General features: G+C 40.6%; 2 protein-coding genes across 7 annotated transcripts in view; both read left to right on the forward strand.

Moving 5' to 3' along the window:
* Positions 1-7766, forward strand: part of LOC116359801 (oocyte zinc finger protein XlCOF6-like) — a 36064-nt gene extending 28298 nt beyond the window's left edge. For 4 of the 5 annotated variants that reach the window (XM_031813534.1, XM_031813539.1, XM_031813535.1 and 1 more), the window contains exon 3: positions 3560-7766. In XM_031813534.1, coding sequence (XP_031669394.1) covers positions 3560-6135 — 2576 coding nt within the window. In that variant the 3' untranslated portion in view covers positions 6136-7766. The remainder of the gene's footprint in view (positions 1-3559) is intronic. The other variant, XM_031813538.1, reaches the window with a different exon arrangement.
* A 2549-nt stretch (positions 7767-10315) lies between these two features.
* On the forward strand, positions 10316-22473 carry LOC109885286 (zinc finger protein OZF-like). Of its 2 annotated transcripts, XM_020477133.2 has the most exons (4): positions 10316-10696; positions 13542-13794; positions 18726-19909; positions 22282-22473. In XM_020477133.2, exons 2-4 carry the CDS (start codon positions 13692-13694, stop codon positions 22318-22320), a joined length of 1326 nt encoding a protein of 441 aa, XP_020332722.1. In that variant the 5' UTR covers positions 10316-10696; positions 13542-13691; the 3' UTR covers positions 22321-22473. The 2 variants fall into 2 exon arrangements, with proteins under 2 accessions (XP_020332722.1, XP_020332721.1); XM_020477132.2 differs by lacking the exon at positions 22282-22473 and having other exon boundaries at positions 18726-21170.
* Positions 22474-22738: the final 265 nt, after the last annotated feature.

Genomic DNA, 22738 nt, shown 5'->3' on the forward strand with positions numbered 1-22738 from the left:
GTCGGTTCGATTACAGGCTCAAAATGGCCAGAAACAAAGACCTTTCTTCTGAAAGTCGTCAGTCTATTCTTGTTCTGACAAATGAAGGCTATTCCATGTGAGAAATTTCCAAGAAACTGAAGATCTCGTGCAGTTCTGTGTCCTACTCCCTTCACAGAACAGTGCAAACTGGCTCTAACCAGAATATAAAGAGGAGTGGGAAGCCCCTGTGCACAACTGGGCAAGAGGACAAGTATTTTAGAGTGTCTAGAGAAACAGACTTCTCACAAGTCCTCAACTGGCAGCTTCATTAAATAGTACCCGCAAAACACCAATCTCAATGTCAACAGTGAAGAGGCAACTCCGGGATGCTGGCCTTCTAGACACTATTCTGGTTAGAGACTGTTTGCATTGTTCTGTGAAGAGTAGTACACAGCGTTGTACGAGATCTTCAGCCGTTTCCAGCTACAATAGTCATTTACAACATTAACAATGTTTACACTGTATTTCTGATCACTTTGACATTATTTGATTGGACAAAAAATGTGCTATTCTTTCAAAAACATGGACATTTGTAACTTTAGAATTTATTCATTTATTTCACCACTAATGGTAGTGTATTTAAAAAATATATATATTTTTTTAACCTTTAACTTTCTGAGCATACTGGTTATTGTCCGGAATTTCCGATGACTGACGTGCCCAAAGTAAACTGCCCAGAAGCTAGGATATGCATATACTTGGTAGCATTGGATAGAAAACACTCTGAAGTTTCTAAAACTGTAAAAATAATGTCTGTGGATATAACAGAACTGATATGACAGGCGAAAACCTTGAGTAAAATCGATCCGGAATATTTCAATGCTTGCCTATGGGATATTCAAATTGATAGGACCCATTTTGCAGTACCTTTGGCTTCCACTAGATGTCAACAGTCTTTAAGGGTTTCATGCTTGTTTTTTGAAAAATTAGTAATTGTAGTTTTTCCAAGATGTCCCCCATTAGAAAAGTAGTCATGTTGCACGCATCAACGAGAATACGCTCTTCGTTATTTATCTTTGCTATTGAACACACTATTCTCCGTCTTAAATATTATTGTTTATTTACATATTAGAATACCTGAGGATTAATTGGAAACTTCGTTTGAATTTTTTGGCCGATCTTTACCGGTAATCTTTAGGATTCGTTTGTGTGCATGTTGAACGAGTGACCTACTGAATCAAGCGCGCCATCTGAACTGATATTTTTGGGAAATAATGAAGGACATTATCGAACAAAACGACCATTCATTGTGTAGCTGGGGCCCTTGGGATTGCAATCAGAGGAAGATCTTCAAAGGTAAGTGATTTATTTAATTGCTGTCTGTGATTTTGTGACGCCTGTGCTGGTTGAAAAAGTATTTTGATGTGGGGAGCTGTCCTCAGATAATCGCTTGGTATGCTTTCTCCGTAAATCCTTTTTCAAATTTGACAACGCAGTTGGATTAATAAGACTCTTAAATTATGTAAGACACTTGTATTTTCATGAATTTTTAATATTCCGATTTTTGTATTTCGAATTTCGCGCTCTGCAATTTCACCGGATGTTGTCGTCGGTGTCCTGCTAGCGTTTGTACATAGGCAAGTCAGTTAAGAACAAATTCTTATTTTCAATGATGGCCTCGGAACATTGGGTTAACTTCCTTGTTCAGGGGCATAACGACAGATTTTTACCTTGTCAGCTCGGGGATTCGATCTTGCAACCTTTCGGTTGCTCAAACCACTCTGCTCTGTCCCCCGGTATGGCCAGAAGAGGACTGGTCACCACTCTGAGCCTGGTTCCTCTCTCGGTTTCTTCCTGCTTTCTAGGGAGTTTATTTTGTGGCCACTCCCAGGAATCCCAGGTCCACAATAAGTGCTTGTTTTGTTCGATAATGTACATCATTTATTTCAAAATAGCTCCTTTTGTTGGCGCGTTCAGTACACAATCTAAACTCACCAAGCGCGTTAACTAGAAAAAAGTTCAGTTACAGTCCGTAGCAACATGTCAAACGATGTTTAGAATCAATCTTTAGGGCGCTTTTAACATAAATCTTCCAACCGGACAATTCCTTTGTCTGTACAAATTAAGTGGAACGTAGCTACCTTTCACGTGAGCGCGCCAGACCGAGGCTGTGGCACTCTGCCAGACCACTCACTCATAGAGCCCTTATGAGCCCCTCCTTTAGAGTAGAATCCTCAAAACAGGTTCTAAATACTGTTGACATCTAGTGGAAGCCTTGGGAAGTTAAAAATAACTAACATCACACGGTATCTTCAATAGGAGCTGAGTTGAATAACTACAAACCTCAGATTTCCCACTTCCTGGTAGGATTTTTCTCAGGATTTTACCTGCCATATGAGTTCTGTTATACTCACAGACATCATTCAAACAGTTTTAGAAACTTCAGATTGTTTTCTATCCAAATGTTCTATTTATATGCATATTCTAGCTTTTTCGGCTGAGTAGCAGGCAGCTTAATTTGGGCACTTTTTTCATCCAAGCTACCCAATACTGCCCCCTACCCCAAAGAAGTTAACTTCACTAGGGTAGGGGGCAGCATTTGGAATTTTGGATGAAAAGCGTGCCCAAATTCAACTGCCTGCTACTTGGGCCCATAAGCTAGGATATGCATATAATTACTCGATTTGGATAGAAAACACTGTTAAAATAATGTCTGAGTATAACAGAACTGATATGGCAGGCGAAAACCCAAGGAAAATCCAACCAGGAGTACTATTATTTTGAAAGGCTGTTTTTCCATTGAAAGCCTATCCACCATACAAAGACTTAGGACCCCGTGGAAATCTGTCTTCCTCAACATGTGACCAGTCTTTAGGCATTGTTTGAGGGTTTTACTCTGAAAAAAGAGGGAGATACACCGCTTTCAATGAGAGGACAGTGGACATTTCCATCCATGAGCCAGGCACATGATCGGGAGCGCGCATTTCTTGTTTACCTTTTTCCATTGACGAAGCTTTTGTCCGGTTGAAATATTATTGATTATTTATGACTAAAGCAACCTGAAGATTGATTTTAAACATCGTTTGACATGTTTCTACTATCTTTTATTGTGTTTTTTGACTTTTCGAGAGTGCTTATTGTGCCTTTGGATTTCTGAACTAAACGCACCAACAAAACGGAGGTATTTGGACATAAAGATGAACTTTATCGAAGAAAACAAACATTTGTTGTCTAACATGGAGACCTGGGAGTGCCACCAGATGAAGATCATCAAAGGTTAGTGATAAATTTAATCGCTATTTCTGACTTTTATGAGACCTCTCCTTGGCTGGAAAATGACTGTATGGTTTTCTGTGACTAGGTGCTGACCTAACATAATCGTTTGGTGTGCTTTCGCCGTAAAGCCTATTTGAAATCGAACACTGTGGCTGGATTTACAAGAAGTTTATCTTTTAAAATGGTGTAAAATAATTTTACACCATTTTAACCACAATTTAAGCACTTTGTGACAACTACTGATGTAAAAAGTGCTTCATAAAATACATTTGATTAACATGTATATCACACCAACTGACTGTTTTTTCTGATGTTCACACAGGATACCATGTTGAGACATTCTCCACATCCAGAGAGCAACAGCAGGAAGATCAGAGAGCTAAGAGGTCTCATCACTGCCCACATTGTAAAGAGATTTTCCCATTTCTATCAAAGCTAAGAATACACCTAAAAATACACACAGGAGAGAAGCCTTACTCCTGCTCTGACTGTGGAAAATGCTTCAAAACATCAACGGTGCTAAAACTTCATAAGAGAACACACACAGGAGAGAAGCCTTTCTTCTGCCCTGACTGTGGAACTAGTTTCTCTCAGCTTTCCCACTTAAAATCACATGAACGTATACATACAGGGGAGAAGCCATACTCCTGCTCTGACTGTGGGAAATGTTTTAAAACATTACATGAGCTAAAAGTTCATCAGAGAACACACACAGGAGAGAAGCCTTACGTCTGCTCTGACTGTGAAAAATGCTTCACATCATCAACTCATCTAAAAGTTCATCAGAGAACACACTCAGGAGAGAAGCCTTATTACTGCTCTGACTGTGGAAAAAGTTTTAAAACATCAAATGAGCTAAAGGTTCACCAGAAGACTCACACAGGAGAGAAGCCTTTCTTCTGCTCTGACTGTGGGGCGAGTTTCTCTCATCTGGGCACCTTAAAAACACACCAACTTATACACACAGGAGTGAAGCCTTACTTCTGCTTGGACTGTGGAAAATGCTTCAAAACATCAACTGAGCTAAAAGTTCATCAGAGAACACACACAGGAGAGAAGCCGTATTACTGCTCTGAGTGTGGAACTAGTTTCTCTAAATTTTCCATCTTACAAACACATGAACGTATACATACAGGAGAGAAGCCTTACGTCTGCTCTGACTGTGGAAAATGCTTCAAAACATCAACTGAGCTAAAAGTTCATCAGAGAACACACACAGGGGAGAAGCCGTATTACTGCTCTGAGTGTGGAACTAGTTTCTCTAAATTTTCCATCTTACAAACACATGAACGTATACATACAGGAGAGAAGCCTTACGTCTGCTCTGACTGTGGAAAATGCTTCAAAACATCAACTGAGCTAAAAGTTCACCAGAGAACACACACAGGAGAGAAGCCTTACGTCTGCTCTAACTGTGGAACTAGTTTCTCTCAACTTTCCCATTTACAATCACATGAACGTATACATACAGGAGAGAAGCCTTACGTCTGCTCTGACTGTGGAAAATGCTTCAAAACATCAACTGGGCTAAAAGTTCATCAGAGAACACACACAGGGGAGAAGCCATACTCCTGCTCTGACTGTGGAAAACGTTTTAAAACATCAAATGCGCTAAAAGTTCACCAGAGAACACACACAGGAGAGAAGCCTTACGTCTGCTCTAACTGTGGAACTAGTTTCTCTCAACTTTCCCATTTACAATCACATGAACGTATACATACAGGAGAGAAGCCTTTCTTCTGCTCTGACTGTGGGGCGAGTTTCTCTCAGCTGGGCACCTTAAAAACACACCAACGTATACACACAGGAGCGAAGCCTTATTCCTGCTCTGACTGTGGAAAATGTTTTAAAACCTCAAATGAGCTAAAAGTTCACCAGAGAACACACACAGGAGAGAAGCCGTATTACTGCTCTGAGTGTGGAACTAGTTTCTCGCAACTTTCCAGCTTAAAATCACATGAACGTATACATACAGGGGAGAAGCCATACTCCTGCTCTGTTTGTGTAAAATGCTTCAAAACATCAACGGTGCTAAAACGTCATCAGAGAACACACACAGGAGAGAAGCCTTTCTTCTGCCCTGACTGTGGAACTCGTTTCTCTCGGCTTTCCCACTTAAAATCACATGAACGTATACATACAGGAGAGAAGCCTTTCTTCTGCTCTGACTGTGGGGCGAGTTTCTCTTATCTGGTCACCTTAAAAACACACCAACTTATACACACTGGTGAGAAGCCTTACTTCTGCTCTGACTGTGGAAAATGCTTCAAAACATCAACTGAGCTAAAAGTTCATCAGAGAACACACACAGGAGACAAGCCGTATTACTGCTCTGACTGTGGAACTAGTTTCTCGCAACTTTCCAATTTACAATCACATGAACGTATGCATACAGGAGAGAAGCCTTACGTCTGCTCTGACTGTGGAAAATGCTTCACATCATCAACTCATCTAAAAGTTCATCAGAGAACACACACAGGGGAGAAGCCATACTCCTGCTCTGACTGTGGAAAACGTTTTAAAACATCAAATGAGCTAAAAGTTCACCAGAGAACACACACAGGAGAGAAGCCATACGTCTGCTCTAACTGTGGAACTAGTTTCTCTCAACTTTCCAGTTTACAATCACATGAACGTGTACATACAGGAGAGAAGCCTTTCTTCTGCTCTGACTGTGGGGCGAGTTTCTCTCAGCTGGGCGCCTTAAAAAAACACCAACGTATACACACAGGAGCGAAGCCTTATTCCTGCTCTGACTGTGGAAAATGTTTTAAAACATCAAATGAGCTAAAAGTTCACCAGAGAACACACACAGGAGAGAAGCCTGTCTCTGCTAAGCTAAAAGCTAAAAGTTCATCGGAGAACACGTACAGGAGAAAATCCTTACTCCTGTTCTGACTGTGGGGTGAGTTTCTCTTGACTGGATACCTTAAACACACACCAACATATACATAAAGGAGAGAAGCCTGCTTACATCTGCTCTGACTTTTGGGTGAGTTTCTCTCACCATAGCAACTTAACACACCAATGTAGTCACACAGGAGAGAAGTCTTACTCCTGCTCTGTGGAAGGGTGGGCGTGTAACTCAAACTTCTAGCCAAAGGCTGCTGTGTTTAGAATCTCATCAAGGAGGACTGAAGCATTTTAGCTAATCAGCAACTTTGCAACTACTTACTACTTTTTAGCTATTACTTAGTATGTTAGCATATCATACATATTACAAGTTCGTAACATATTGTATGAATAGCAATGTGTAAAATAACATAACAATTGTAATTCTTAACATACGATAAGTCCTTCAAGTCGTATTATACTGAACAACAATCTAAACGTATCAATTTCAAAGATTTACAGTTTGTATAAGGAAATCAGTCATTTTAAATAAGAGGCCATAATCTATGGATTTCACATGACTGGGCAGGGGCTCCGCCATGGGTGGGACTTGGGAGGGCATCGGCCCACTTGGGAGCCAGGCCCATTCAATCGGCATAAGTTTTTCCCCACAAATGGTCTTGATTACAGCCGAAATACTACTCAGCCCCCTCCCAGACAATCCTGCAGGTGAAGAGGTCCTGGGCTGCCGTGGTTACATGTGATCTGCAGTTGTGAGGCCGGTTGGATATACTGCCAAATTCTCTAAAAGGACGTTAGAGGTGGCTTATGGTAGAGATATACATATTGAATTCTCTCCTGCAGTCTTGTGTGGCCTTTTATTGTCCCCCAGCACAAGGTGCAGTTGTGTAATGATAATGCTGTTTTATCAACATCTTGATATGCCACACCTGTCAGGTGGATGGATTATCTTGACAAAGGCTGAAATGCTCACGAACAGGGATAGTAACAAAGTTGTGCACAACATTTGAGAGAAATTAGCTTTTTCTGCACATGGAACATTGCTGGAATGTTTTAGTTCAGCTCATGAAACCAACACTTTAAATGTTTAGTTTATATTTCAGTTCAGGTTATATTGGTAGGCCAATGTAATGTAACCTAACATACTAAATGGAGTGGCACGGATGTTTTTGTAATACATAATACGTTTTGCTCTGAGACCAAGTTGTCCCTCTGAGGTATTCTGTGGGAATGAGCTAGTAGACACTTCTTTAAAAAAAAAAAACATTTTTTGAACCTTTATTTAACTAGGCAAGTCTGTTAAGAACAAATTCTTATTTACAATGATGGCCTAGGAACAGTGGGTTAACTGCCTTGGCAGAACAACAGAGTTTTACCTTGTCAGCTCGGGGACCTTTTGGTTACTGGCCCAATGTTCTAACCACAAGTCTACCTTCCGCCCCTAACGTGTATCAGATAGAGATGGTGTGATGATCACTTTTCACCATTAGTTTGGGGGGATTATTTTACAACTTTATTTAATGATACACAGTTTATGCAATGAATATGTGTGTTTAATAATTGTCTTTAAAACTAGATTAGTTATTTTAGTTACTGATCATGAATGTGTTTGGAAAACTGCATTGAAGCAAACTTTATTGATCTGCCAATGAAAAATAAAGTTACATGAATATGTACTGGTCAACCTCTTCTTCTCTTTAGTATTCAGTTCTTCATATTAGATCTGACAGTATGAATGGTTCTTATGGTTGTATTCAGTTCTTCATATTAGATCTGACAGTATGAATGGTTCTTATGGTTGTATTCAGTTCTTCATATTAGATCTGACAGTATGAATGGTTCTTATGGGCTGAGTGCCTGGAGTGTTTTTGTATGACTACAGTCAGGAGTTCTCTCTGACCCTGTGACTTCACCAGCACATTAAGTACATTCGTCTTAAGATAGCCAGGTGAGACAACCACATGTCACAGTAAACACATTTCTCCTCAATTAGTCAGTTTCACATTATTATTATTATTATTATTATTATTTGTATTATTTGTGGGGTTTTTTAGGGGGGGGGGGTACTCTTTAAAGACGTAGGTGTTTCAGACCATTTCGGGCAGATGGGCAGAGACTCTGCTTCACTGAAAATCTGACTTGTGTGAGTTCAAGACAACTGGGAACTCAGGGAATAGCAAGCTACGACTGGGAAAATACATTTTGAACTTTCATCCAACTCGGAATTGTAAATTGGGAACTCGGGCCTCTTTCTACAGCTACGACCTGAAGATCACTGACGTCATCATTTTTTTCCTGAGTTCCCAGTTGTCTTGAAGCACCACAAATCCAGAGAATGGCAGACTTTGATGAAGTTTGATGACAAAATAAACCCATGTGCCTCACCCTAATATTTTGGTCTTGTTTCACCTCTTAATTTTGCCTACTGTTCTGACTTGGTGGTTGACATGAAGCCTATAACATGTTTTTGAGAAATGTAATCATTGAATATTGTAAGAATTTTCATTGTCTGCTTATATGCTCCTTAATTTATCCACCGGTTCTGACTTGGCGTACAAGGAGAACACTGTAAGAACGGCCCATGTTCTGAATTCTGTCGCTGTACATTTCAAAAGTGCTGAACAAATAGTTATATTGACTATGTCCATCCTAGCTCGCTCATTAATGTATTAATCGAAATTACGGATTGCATCTTATCTGCTTGTCGTCTCCTTATGCCATAGTTTGTACATCTCAAATGTCAGGAGAAACCACATTTGTTTAAGTAAGTCAGCCATGTTACTTTAAAAGACAGTAAATGAGGCTGAATGAACTGTTTCGTTGCCAGACAAGGCTCCGCTGATAGCCAGGTGAAGCAGTGTTGAGACTATGCTGTTGGTCCTAACAGTTTGTGAGCACCGTTTCTCACTGTTATAGTGCAATTAATGTATTGTTTAGTGGCTTTGCTGGCATGCGTCCACTTTTTTATTTTGTAAGTCAGTTAAGAACAAATTCTTATTTACAAAGAAGGCCTACCCCAGCCAATCCCAACCGATGCTGGGCCAATTGGGAGAGCAGTGGTTATCTCTATTAGTATTATCTCTATATTAGTATTACTAACATTAAAACACCTAGGTAGAGCCGTGGTTATCTCTATTAGTATTATCTCTATATTAGTATTACCAACATTAAAACACCTAGGGAGAGCAGAGAGGACAGAGCATGTATCTTTGTAACACACAGGTGTTTCATCTCCACACTGGGATGATTTTAACAGTGCAACGCCTCTCAGGCCTCATGCCTCTCAGGTAGGAGGGTACCAGAAGTAAAATAATAATAAACACAAAACTAATGAAGGAGCACACAGTCACCAACAATATGTCCCTGTTAATACTTTCAACTGGCTCAGCTCGCTGTTACAGCACAGCACCACCAAATTCCATTTATTAAGTAACCATCTGTCTTATGTAACCATAACGTAACATATCACACTATTTTGAGAGTCCCGGATTTATATTTACTACGTCACATCTAGTCTATGAGACGAGGCTGCTCCTTGACCTACATTACAAACACGCAGATCAAGAGGTGTGTTTTCCCTTCAGCATCTGCATGTGATATAGTCTCACCCACCTCATATCATGAACCTGAATGGTTAACCTTGGCTGTGAGTGATGGAAAAAATCTGACTATGGCATTGCTCTGGATAACATGAACACATCCTAACCAGCTCTGCTAAGGCGAGTAAAATGGTCAGAGTTCTCTCATTTGTACTGGAAGTAGCTAGCAAGCTAGCCAATGTTAACCAGTTATCTTGGATGCTTGACTGCTGTTGTGAGGTCAGAACGCTTGAATCAACCCTCCTCCTCCGCCAGAGCGTCCAGTGTGGCTCTGAACGCTCCGAGAGCGATACGAACTGACAGTCTGAATTTACGAACGACCAAGCGTACTCTGGCACTCCAGATTGAATTTAAGATCACATCCATAATTTAAAAATAAAGTATTTTGTATTTGGTGAGTCCTCCAAATTAGACACAGTAGGGATGCGTGAACTGAACAATTTCTGCTGATCATTCAAAATGTAACGAGAACGTTTGGGTGTCAGGGAAAATGTATGGAGTTGAAAGTACATTATTTTCTTTAGGAATGTAGTGGAGTAAAAGTAGAAGTTGTCAAAAAATATCAAACGTAAAGTACAGCTACCCCCAAAAACTACTGATGGAGCACTTAGTTATCTATACTTAAGTACTTTACACCACTAATTGCAGAGAATACTGACTGAAGATGTTCTTCCCTACGAGGCCCATGAGACTGTGTAGGGATGTGATTTGAATAGGACTGTGACTGAACGAGTGGGATGTTGTTCTTTATCTATTTATGTATTTTGTTTTGAGGTCGTTGTTCCCCCTCCCCTTTTCCGTAAAGGAAACGTATTTTCTTCTACAGTTTACTAACCTTACAGTAGGTGGCGGCAGACGCCTTATATTTGTGTATATGTCAGTATACCAGAGAACAAGATGACGCTGATGCGCCGTCGTAGTTGGGAACAGGAAGTTCCGGGTCGAAACGACAGAACTGTGTTGTTTTGTCGATAGTGGTTGTGTCCATTTCAAATGTATCATTGTAGGTATGTAATAGCATGTTTAAACTTGCTAATGTCGAGAGAATATATAATACGATAGGTAACAAATCAGTCAAGGTATTATCACGTTTGGTAATGGTTTTAATTGTATGTGTTATTTTGGAGTCAATCCGAATGAGCGTTTAACGTGTTTAAAACATATTTTACAAGTCACATAACTAGACTTTGGGTTTATCTGAGTGTATGTACATCATTTCGTCAAAGTAATTTCATAAAGATTCCACTTATTTGAGGTCGTTTTTACATGTTCTTGGTTTTGTGTAAAATGTTGTTTATGAGCTGTTAAATAGCCTCGTCCGAACCATCCTGTTCTCGCGAGTTTACATGCACTGTTTCGTTAATGAAAGCTCGCGAGAACATGATGGTTCGGACGAAGCAAGTTAAATGGCGGGAACGGTTTGGGTCGTTTTTCCTAGGAGTTTATTTATGCGATCAATGTGGGGGACAGTTCTGATGATATGGAGCGGGAGGATGAGGGCCTAGTATGTGAGTGGTCTGTAGTGGAAAGACATAGGAAGAACAGAGATAATGATACTGGAAGCAGAGGCGCATGTAGTATAGAAACTCCAGAGGCGCACGGTAGGGAGCTAGAGTAATAATGTGTTAGAGTGGAAAGTTGGGATGGTGTTTGAGGAGACCACAGGGCCTCATTCACACCCTGATTAACCAAGGCCATAAAAAGAGAGGTGTAGTTAAACTGGGATGCAGCCGTGTAAATGAGAACTTGTTCTGAACTAGCCTACCTGGTTAAATAAAGGTGAAATAAAACATTGAAAGTTGTAGATTGTTAATATCTTGTGCTGGTCAGGTTCAGCAAGGGAAGATTCTTCAATTGGAAAATCATAATGGGACAAAGCTCAGAAGCCATGACCCTGGAGCTGATGCTACACTGAAGGGAGTAATAATCTCTGAGGTCCCAATATCAATGTCCATGGATGATATTGTTAAAGAACATGTGAAGGGAGACAGAGTGGTTGAAGCCTAAAGGTTGATCAGTAGGAAAGAGGGTTAAAGAAGTGAAAGCTTAGCATTGCTGTTGAGGTGTTAGAAGGTTTTGTCTGGAAAAGTACAGAATAGGATTCCTTAGCTTCAATGTCAGTGATTTTGACCCAACCTCATCAATCAACCAATCAAATGTATTTATAAAGCCCTTCTTACATCAGCTGATGTCACAAATTGCTGTACAGAAACGCAGCCTAAAACCCCAAACAGAAAGCAATGCAGGTGTAGAAGCACAGTGGCTAGGAAAAACTCCCTAGAAAGGCCAGAACCTAGGAAGAAACCTTGAGAGGAACCAGGCTATGAGGGATGGCCAGTCCAGAGAGATGCTCAGAGATATAGAATCCGTCATGATGTATCATATGCAGAGGCTGTAAGGCAGACTGGTGGAACTACAATGCAGACAGAGCTTCCATGGCTGGTCCCGTAATAAGAGGACCTACTGTCAGACTGATGAAGCTTCCATGGCTGGTCCCGTAGTAAGAGGACCTACTGTCAGACTGATGGAGCTTCCATGGCTGGTCCTGTAGTAAGAGGACCTACTGTCAGACTGATGAAGCTTCCATGGCTGGTCCCGTAGTAAGAGGACCTACTGTCAGACTGATGGAGCTTCCGTGGCTGGTCCCGTAGTAAGAGGACCTACTGTCAGACTGATGAAGCTTCCATGGCTGGTCCCGTAGTAAGAGGACCTACTGTCAGACTGATGGAGCTTCCATGGCTGGTCCCGTATTAAGAGGACCTACTGTCAGAACTGGTCTTTCTACTAGTCCTGACATGGTTTCGAGGCCTGTTCAGAAATATTGTGCCCATAAATATGCTGTGACAAAGGATACTTTAATAGTGAATAATATGTACTTCATAGCTTTCATTGGTAAGCTTATCAACAACTTGGATTGTGTAAAGCAGAAATACCAGGTTGAAAGTTATCTTGTAAACTGCAGCAGAGTTGTTGGGGGTAACAGATGTTACTGTTGGTATGGTTTTTGATAAACTGGATAATCTGGGGGTGGATTGTCTCAGCATGATAAAGACCCCAATGTTTGCAAACACAGAAAGGGATCTATTGATATAGTTTATTGGGGGGTGTGGGAGGGTTTTTGGGGAAGGGGAGGGTGTGGTAGAAGTTAATAGGGATTTATTGTTTCATTTTCTTAGTACAGAATTAGACAGACATGCACCTTAAATGTTTGTTTGTGGACCTCCATGATACCATAGGAGGTCTGCATCAACGGACTTCAGTGCAGGTAGTGCCTCATCAGAGAGAGAACATTTCAGTTGCTCTACAGTTCTGAAGCTGAATGTAATGATTATCAGTTCTTTACATGTGTACTAATATTCAGACATATTCAGTTGTTTCTATATTTATCTATAATTCAGGGTTTTCACACGGGACTTCAAGTAAATAAATATTAGTGCCTGAAAGTCCTTGAATTTGACTTGCTACTGTACGACCCCTGATAATTCTTAATATGGTGTGAACGGGAAATACATTTGGTTTTTGTGAGTGAAATAATACAGAGAAGACGAGGTTATTCAGGAAAATAGTACATAGTGCTGCCTGAAACATACTGTGATCTTGTACTGAATGGTTTTTGAGTCATTTATGCATTTATGTGAATTTAGGAAATCTACTATAGATTAAGTGCATTTATGTTGTGCAATTTAAAATGTGTACTTTGTGTCTAACGTGAATAAATGTTTTGTCAAGGATTAGCTACCTGATCGATCGACTGAAATTAGATAATTGAACATGAAAAAATATTTTTACAGAATAAAGTTCCAGAACTGTCAAGAAAATTACTTTTGTGTCCGTTTGTCTTTATTACCACAGACCGACTCAGATTAAGTCTGAGGCCGTTGACGTCAACAGTGAGGACAACAGTGAGGACAAACCCAGCCTGCCACTCTCCTCCGTCCAAACCTACAGTTACTGGGTCCTGATTATGACAGTGGAGTCCAGTTTGCACTGCAGGATCCAGAGATGGCATCAGTGAAGCTGGAAGACTGCAGTCAGACACTGGAGCTGAATGTCAACATTAAAGATGAAGAAGAGGAGGAGAAGATTAGGACAGCTGTTAGTCATGGTAAGAGCTGGTTCTATCTATAAGTTATCTTCATATATTAGACCTCCATAAGTTATGACCAGTCTGTCTATTGCTAGGTTGAATTCTGTAATTCTGACATCACACATCCCTGAACAACTCAAGACTTCACAGCGAAGCAAAACATTTAAAAACTTGTAACGCCTGCCTTTGCCCACACATTGTCTCAAGAACGTTGAACATGTTTAATACCCTCAATCACCAAGTTAGGCATACCTCATTTCAAAATAGGCCATGGCATCATCACTGTCAATATTGAATTATAATTTGTTTGCTGCACAGAATATCAGATCTCAACAACGATTGGAGAAGTGTTGAACATAACCAGTAGACTACCACATCCTGATGATTTATATCTGATACATATATATTTAATATGTCAAGTTGTAGAAACATCTCAAGGATGATCAATGGAAACAGGATGCATCTGAACTGAATTTTGAGTCTATCTTGTTTTTCAGTTTTTTTAAATTCAAAATTTCTAAACCTGTTTTAGCTTTGTCATTATGGGGTATTGTGTGTAGTCTGCAGAGGATATGTTTTTATTTAATTTTAGAATAAGGCTGTAACATATCAATGTGGAAAAAGTCAAGGGGTCTGAATACTTTCCGAGGGCACTGTCAGACCCCTTCCCATTTCTCCCATTTTGGTACGTTACAGCCTTCTTCTAAAATTGATGTTTTTCCTCGTCAATCTACACAAAATACCCCATAATGACAAAGCCAAAACAGGTTTTTAGAAATTCTTGCAAATGTAAAAAACTAAAACAATGATAAGAATTGCTTATTTACGTGAGTTTTCAGACCCTTTGCTATGAGATGATCCTTGAGATGTTTCTACAACTTGCAGTCCACCTGTGGTAAATTCAATTGATTGGACATGATTTAGACAGGCACACACCTGTCTATGTAAGGTCCCACAGTTGACAGTGGATGTCAAATTAAAAACCAAGTCATGAGGTGGAAGGATTTGTCCGTCGAGCTTCGGGACAGGATTGTGTCGGCACAGAAATGGGGACCGATACCAAAATCTTTCTGCAGCATTGAAGGTCCCCAAGAACACAGAGGCCTCCATCATTCTTCAATGGAAGAAGTTTGGAACCACCAAGACTCTTCCTAGAGCTGGCCACCCGGCCAATCTGAGCAATCGGGGGAGAAGGGCCTTGGTCAGGGAGGTGGCCAAGAACCCGATGGTCACTCCGACAGAGCTCCAGAGTTCCTCTATGGAGATGAGAGAATCTTCCAGAAGGACAACCATCTCTGCAGGACTCCACTAATCATGCCTTTATGGTAGAGTGCCCAGACAGAAGCCACTCATCAGTAAAAGGCACAGGACAGTCCGCCTGGAGTTTGTCAAATTGCACCTAAAGGATTCTGACCATGAGAAACAAGATTCTCTGGTCCGATGAAACCAAGATTGAACTCTTTGGCCTGAATGCCAAGCGTCATGTCTGGAGCAAACCTGGCACCATCCCTATGGCGAAGCATGGTGGTGGCAGCAGCATGCTGTGGGGATATTTTCAGTGGCAGGGACTGTGTGACTAGTCAGGATCAAGGGACAGATGAACGTAGCAAAGTATAGAGAGATCCTTTATGAAAACCAACTTGAGAGCTGTCGGGACCTCAGACTGGGGTGAAGGTTCACCTTCCAACAGGACAATGACCCTAAGCACACAGCCAAGACAACGTGGGAGTGGCTTCGGTACAAGTCTCTGAATGTCATTGAGTGGCCCAGCCAGAGCCCGGACTTGAACCCGATCAAACATCTCTGGAGAGACCGGAAAATAGCTTTGCAGAGACGCTCCCCATCCAACTTGGCAGAGCTTGAGAGGATCTGCAGAGAAGAATGGGAGAAACTTCCCAAATACAGGTGTTTCAAGCTTGTAGCTTCATACCCAACAAGACTCAAGGCTGTAATCGCTGCCTATGGTGCTTCAACTAACTATTGTGTTAAGGGTCTGAATACTTACGTAAATGTAATATTTCAGTTATTTCTAAAAACCTGTTTTTGCCCTTGTCATTATGGGGTATTGTGATGTCTTTATCTGGTATTGTGATGCCATTATGGGGTATTGTGATGCCATTATGGGGTATTGTGATGTCATTATGGGGTATTGTGATGTCATTATGGGGTATTGTGATGTCTTTATCTGGTATTGTGATGCCATTATGGGGTATTGTGATGCCATTATGTGGTATTGTGATGTCATTATGTGGTATTGTGATGTCATTATTGGGGTATTTTTTTGTAGATTGATGAGAAGACGGAAAAAACCCGAATGAATCCATTTTAGCATAAGGCTGTAATTTAAGAAGATGTGGGAAAAAAGCAAGGGGTCTGAATACTTTATGAATGTAGATGTTATTTCATGCTACCGACACTTGTATACTGATGATACCAGTATTGCCAGCATTTGTTTTATTAACTGGGCTGTCTGGAGTGATTAGAGAGTAGACTAAGGAAGTGGAGTAGACAAACTGCCAGTGTTTTAAAGTTCTATGAAATGAGTCTGTGTAGTTTCTAACCCTTGTGATATTGAGTGTAGGATGATATAGCTCATCATTTTCATGACTTTTGACTCTTATCAGTTTTTGACTCCTACCCAGTTTTAGAATAGTTTGATTCCCCTTCCCATACAGTCTACTGAAATGAATACATACACTACCGTTGAAACATTTCGGGTCACTTAGAAATGTCCTTGTTTTTGAAAGAAACGTTTTTACAAAAATTGTCCATTAAAATAAAATCTAATTGACCATTTATACAGTGTAGATGTTGTTAATATTGTAAATTACTATTGTAGCTGGAAGCAGAAAATTTAAAAATAAATGGATATCTACATACAGTGGGGCAAAAAAGTATTTAGTCATCCACCAATTGTGCAAGTTCTCCCACTTAAGAAGATGAGAGATGCCTGTAATTTTCATCATAGGTACACTTCAACTATGACGGACAAAATTAGGAAAAAAATATCCAGAAAATCACATTGTAGGATTTTTAATGAATTTATTTGCAAATTATGGTGGAAATAAATATTTGGTCACCTACAAACAAGCAAGATTTCTGGCTCTCACAGACCTGTAACTACTTCTTTAAGAGGCTCCTCTGTCCTCGACTCGTTACTTGTATTAATGGCACCTGTTTGAACTTGTTATCAGTATAAAAGACACCTGTCCACAACCTCAAACTGTCACACTCCAAACTCCACTATGGCCAAGACCAAAGAGCTGTCAAAGGACACCAGAAACAAAATTGTAGACCAGCACCAGGCTGGGAAGACTGAATCTGCAATAGGTAAGCAGCTTGGTTTGAAGAAATCAACGGTGGGAGCAATTATTAGGAAATGTAAGACATACAAGACCACTGATAATCTCCCTCTATCTGGGGCTCCACGCAAGATCTCACCCCGTGGGGTCAACATGATCACAAGAACGGTGAGCAAAAATCCCAGAACCACACAGGGGGACCTAGTGAATGACCTGCAGAGAGCTGGGACCAAAGTAACAAAGCCTACCATTAGTAACACGCTACGCCGCCAGGGACTCAAATCCTGCAGTGCCAGACGTGTCCCCCTGCTTAAGCCAGTACATGTCCAGGCCCGTCTGAAGTTTGCTAGAGAACATTTGGATGATCCAGAAGAAGATTGGGAGAATGTCATATGGTCAGATGAAACCAAAATGACTTTTTGGTAAAAACTAAACTCGTCGTGTTTGGAGGACAAAGAATGCTGAGTTGCATCCAAAGAACACCATACCTACTGTGAAGCATGGGGTTGGAAACATCATGCTTTGGGGCTGTTTTTCTGCAAAGGGACCAGGATGACTGACCCGTGAATGGGGCCATGTATCGTGAGATTTTGAGTGAAACCCTCCTTCCATCAGCAAGGGCATTGAAGATGAAACGTGGCTGGGTCTTTCAGCATGACAATGATCCCAAACACACCGCCCGGGCAACGAAGGAGTGGCTTCGTAAGAAGCATTTCAAGGTCCTGGAGTGGCCTAGCCAGTCTCCAGATCTCAACCCCATAGAAAATCTTTGGATGGAGTTGAAAGTCCGTGTTGCCCAGCAACAGACCCAAAACATCACTGCTCTAGAGGAGATCTGCATGGAGGAATGGGCCAACATACCAGCAACAGTGTGTGAAAACCTTGTGAAGACTTACAGAAAACGTTTGACCTCTGTCATTGCCAACAAAGGGTATATAACAAAGTATTGAGATAAACTTTTGTTATTGACCAAATACTTATTTTCCACCATAATTTGCAAATAAATTCATTAAAAATCCTACAATGTGATTTTTCTGGATTTTTTCCCCCTCATTTTGTCTGTCATAGTTAAAGTGTCCCTATGATGAAAATTACAGGCCTCTCTCATCTTTTTAAGTGGGAGAACTTGCACAATTGGTGGTTGACTAAATACTTTTTTGCCCCACTGTATCTTCTGAGATTTTGGGATATAAATATGAACTTTATCAAACAAAACATGTACGTGTAACATGAAGTCCTATGAGTGTCATCTGATGAAGATCATCAAAGGTTAGTGATTAATTTGATCTCTATTTCTGCTTTTTGTGACTCCTCTCTTTGGCTGGAAAAATGTTTTTCATGTTAGGTGCTGACCTAACATGATCTCATGGTATGCTCTCGTCGTGAAGCCTTTTTGAAATCGGACACTGTGGTGGGATTAACAAAAAGTTCATCTTTAAAATGGTGTATAATGCTTGTATGTTTGAGGAATTTTAATTATTTCTGTTTGAATTTGGCGCCCTGCACTTTCACTGGCTGTTGTCAAATCAATACCGTTAACAGGATTTCAGCCCGTCTCATCCCTAAGAATGTAAAAGGGCTTCATAAAATACATTTGATTGACATGTATATCACACCAACTGACTGGTTCTTCTGATGTTCACACAGGAGACCATGTTGAGACATTCTCTACATCCAGAGAGCAGCATCAGCAGGAAGATCAGAGAGCTAAGAGGTCTCATCACTGCCCACATTGTGAAGAGATTTTCCCATTTCTATCAAAGCTAAAAATACACCTAAAAATACACACAGGAGAGAAGCCTTACTCCTGCTCTGACTGTGGAAAACATTTTAAAACATCAACTCAGCTAAAAGTTCATCAGAAGACGCACACAGGAGAGAAGCCTTACGTCTGCTCTGACTGTGGAAAATGTTTTAAGACATTAAATAAGTTTAAAGTTCATCAGAAGACGCACACAGGTGAGAAGCCTTTCTTCTGCCCTGACTGTGGAACTAGTTTCTCTCATCTTTCCCACTTAAAATATCATGAACGTATACATACAGGAGAGAAGCCATACTCCTGCTCTGACTGTGGAAAATGTTTTAAAACATCAAATGAGCTAAAATTTCACCAGAGAACACACACAGGAGAGAAGCCTTTCTTCTGCCCTGACTGTGGAACGAGTTTCTCTCATCTGTCTAACTTAAAATCACATGAACGTATACATACAGGAGAGAAGCCTTACGTCTGCTCTGACTGTGGGGCAAGTTTCTCTCGTCTGGACACCTTAAAAACACACCAACGTATACACACAGGAGAGAAGCCTTACTCTTGCTCTGACTGTGGAAAATGCTTCACAACGTTAACTGATCTAAAAGTTCATCAGAGAACACACACAGGAGAGAAGCCTTATTCCTGCTCTGACTGTGGAAAATGTTTTAAAACATCAACTCAGTTAAAAGTTCATCAGAGAACACACACAGGCGAGGAGCCTTATTCCTGCTCTGACTGTGGAAAATATTTTAAAACATCAAATAAGCTTAAAGTTCATCAGAGGACACACACAGGAGAGAAGCTTTATTCCTGCTCTGACTGTGGAAAATGTTTTAAAACATCAAATAAGCTTAAAGTTCATCAGAGGACACACACAGGAGAGAAGCCTTACGTCTGCTCTGACTGTGGAACTAGTTTCTCGCAACTTTCCAACTTAAAATCACATGAACGTATACATACAGGGGAGAAGCCATACTCCTGCTCTGACTGTGGAAAATGCTTCAAAACATCTACTAAGATAAAAGTTCATCAGAGAACATGTGCAGAAGAAAAGTCTTACTCCCGTTCTGACTGTGGGGTGAGTTTCTCTCGACTTTATACCTTAAAAACACACCAACATATACATTAAGGAGAGAAGCCATACTCCTGCTCTGTGGACGGGTGGGCGTGTAACTCAAACTTCTAGCCAAAGGCTGCTGTGTTTAGAATCTCATCAAGGTTAACTGTAGCATTTTAGCTAATTAGCAACTTTGCAACTACTTAATAATTTTTTGCTATTACTTAGCATGTTAGCTTAGCATGCAACTACTTAGTATGTTAGCTAACCTTTCCCCTAAAACCATTTAACCCCTCACCCCTAACCTAGCTAACATTAGCAACAACAAAATGGAATTCGTAATATATCATACATATTACAAGTTCGTAACATATTGTATGAATAGCAATGCGTAAAATAACATAAGAATTGTAATTCTTAACATACGATACGTCCTACAAGTCGTATTATACTGAACAACAATCTAAACGCAACAATTTCAAATATTTATAGTTCGTATAAGAAAATCAGTCATTTTAAATAAACGAGGCCCTAATCTATGGATATCACATGACTGGGCAGGGGCTCAGCCATGGGTGGGACTTGGGAGGGCATCGGCCCACTTGGGAGCCAGGCCCAGCCAATCAGCATGAGTTTTTCCCCACAAAAGGTCTTTATTACAGACAGAAATACTACTCAGCCCCCTCCCAGACAATCCTGCAGGTGAAGAGGTCCTGGGCTGCCGTGGTTACATGTGATCTGCAGTTGTGAGGCCGGTTGGATGTACTGCCAAATTCTCTAAAAGAACGTTAGAGGTGACTTATGGTAGAGATAGAAATATTGAAATCTCTCCTGCAGTCATCATGACAATTGCACATTCCCTGAACTTGAGATATCTGACATTGTGTTGTGTGGCCTTTCATTGTCCCCCAGCACAAGGTGCACTTGTGTAATGATAATGCTGTTTTATCTTGATATGCCACACCTGTCAGGTGGATGGATTATCTTGACAAAGGCTGAAATGCTCACGAACAGGGATAGTAACAAAGCTGTGCACAACATTTGAGAGAAATTAGCTTTTTCTGCACATGGAACATTGCTGGAATGTTTTATTTCAGCTCATGAAACCAACACTTTACATGTTTACTTTATATTTCAGTTCAGTTTATATTGGTATTGTAATGTAACCTAACATACTAAATGGAATGACACAGATGTTTTTGTAATACATAATACGTTTTGCTCTGAGACCAGGTTGTCCCTCTGCAGTATTCTGTGGGAATGAGCTAGTAGACACTTCTTTTGAACCTTTATTTAACTAGGCAAGTCTGTTAAGAATAATTTCTTATTTACAATGATGGCTTAGGAACAGTGTGTTAACTGCCTTGTTCAGAGGCAGAACAACCGAGTTTTACCTTGTCAGCTCGGGGACCTTTTGGTTACTGGCCCAAAGCTCTAACCACAAGTCTACCTTCCGCCCCTAACATGTATCAGATAGAGATGGTGTGATGATCACTTTTCACCACTAGTTTGGGGGGATTATTTTACAACTTTATTTAATGATACACAGTTTATGAAATTAATCCATGTGTTTATTAATTGTCTTTAAAACTAGATGAGTTATTTTAGTTACTGATCATGAATGTGTTTGGATAACTGCATTGAAGCAAACTTTATTGATCTGCCAATGAGAAATGAAGTTACATGAATATGTACTGGTCAACCTCTTCTTCTCTTTAGTATTCAGTTCTTCATATTAGATCTGACAGTATGAATGGTTCTTATGTACCGGCCAAGCCCTCCCTAACCTGGATCTATAGTGGTAAAGACAATGGCATGATGGAAAATGCATGTCCAATGCTTATCTTTGTATTAGTATTATCAACATTAAATCACCTAGATGGAGTAATAGTTATCTCTTAGTATTATCTCTGTATTAGTATTACCAACATTACAACACCTAGGTAGAGCAGTGGTTATCTCTGTATTAGTATTATCTCTGTATTACCAACATTAAAACTCCTAGGTAGAGCAGAGAGGACAGAGCATGTGGCTTTGTAACACACAGGTGTTTCATCTCCACACTGGGATGATTTTAACAGTGCAACGCCTCTCAGGCCTCATGCCTCTCAGGTAGGAGGGTACCAGAAGTAAAATAATAATAAACACAAAACTAATGAAGGAGCACACAGTCACAAACAATATATCCCTGTTGTCAATACTTTCAACTGGCTCAGCTCGCTGTTTGTAGCATCTGTTGCCCTCTTTGTGAAGAACATGCAAACAGTTTTTTTCACATTGAGATGCAAACACGAGTCACTGAGCCACTTTGTAACCTGGACCATTACAGTAGTGAGTTCTTGTGTATTCTTCTCTTTTCTTCAATCATGTCCATACATTTGAATTTGCCACAGGTGGACTCCAATCAAGTTGTAGAAACATCTCAAGGATGATCAATGGAAACAGGATGCACTTGAGCTGAATTTTGAGTCTCAGAGGAAAGGGTCTGTGTCACGAATATTACCGAAGGTGGCTCCCCTTCTTGTTCGGGTGGCGCTCGGCGGTCGTCGTCGCCAGTCTACTAGCTGCCACCGATCCTTTGTTCCGTGTTCGTTTGGTTTTGTCTAATTGGTTTCACCTGTTCATTGTTTGGTTGTTAGGGTGGGGTTATTTAAGTTCGTTTAGCCCGCTTCTGTTTGTGCGGGCTTGTTCTTCTGTATTTGTGAGAGGTGGTAGTGTTTTGTTGGGTTTTCTCGCTGTCCTGGGGCCTGTTGCACAAAACTAGGATAAGGGATTAAGCCAGGATATCTTGGTGATCCTGGCTCAATTGATCCGTAATCCGGTTGCACTAAAGATGGATAGGGGGCAGGA

This window comes from Oncorhynchus kisutch, unplaced genomic scaffold (assembly GCF_002021735.2).
Source record: "Oncorhynchus kisutch isolate 150728-3 unplaced genomic scaffold, Okis_V2 Okis05a-Okis16b_hom, whole genome shotgun sequence".
NCBI lineage: Eukaryota > Metazoa > Chordata > Actinopteri > Salmoniformes > Salmonidae > Oncorhynchus > Oncorhynchus kisutch.

Coding starts and splice junctions, on each gene's coding strand:
- LOC109885286 (XM_020477132.2), top strand. CDS start 13,692: ATGGCATCAGTGAAGCTGGAAGACTGCAGTCAGACACTGGAGCTGAAT. Junction 13,795..18,725: donor TAGGACAGCTGTTAGTCATG/GTAAGAGCTGGT, acceptor ATGTTCACACAG/GAGACCATGTTGAGACATTC.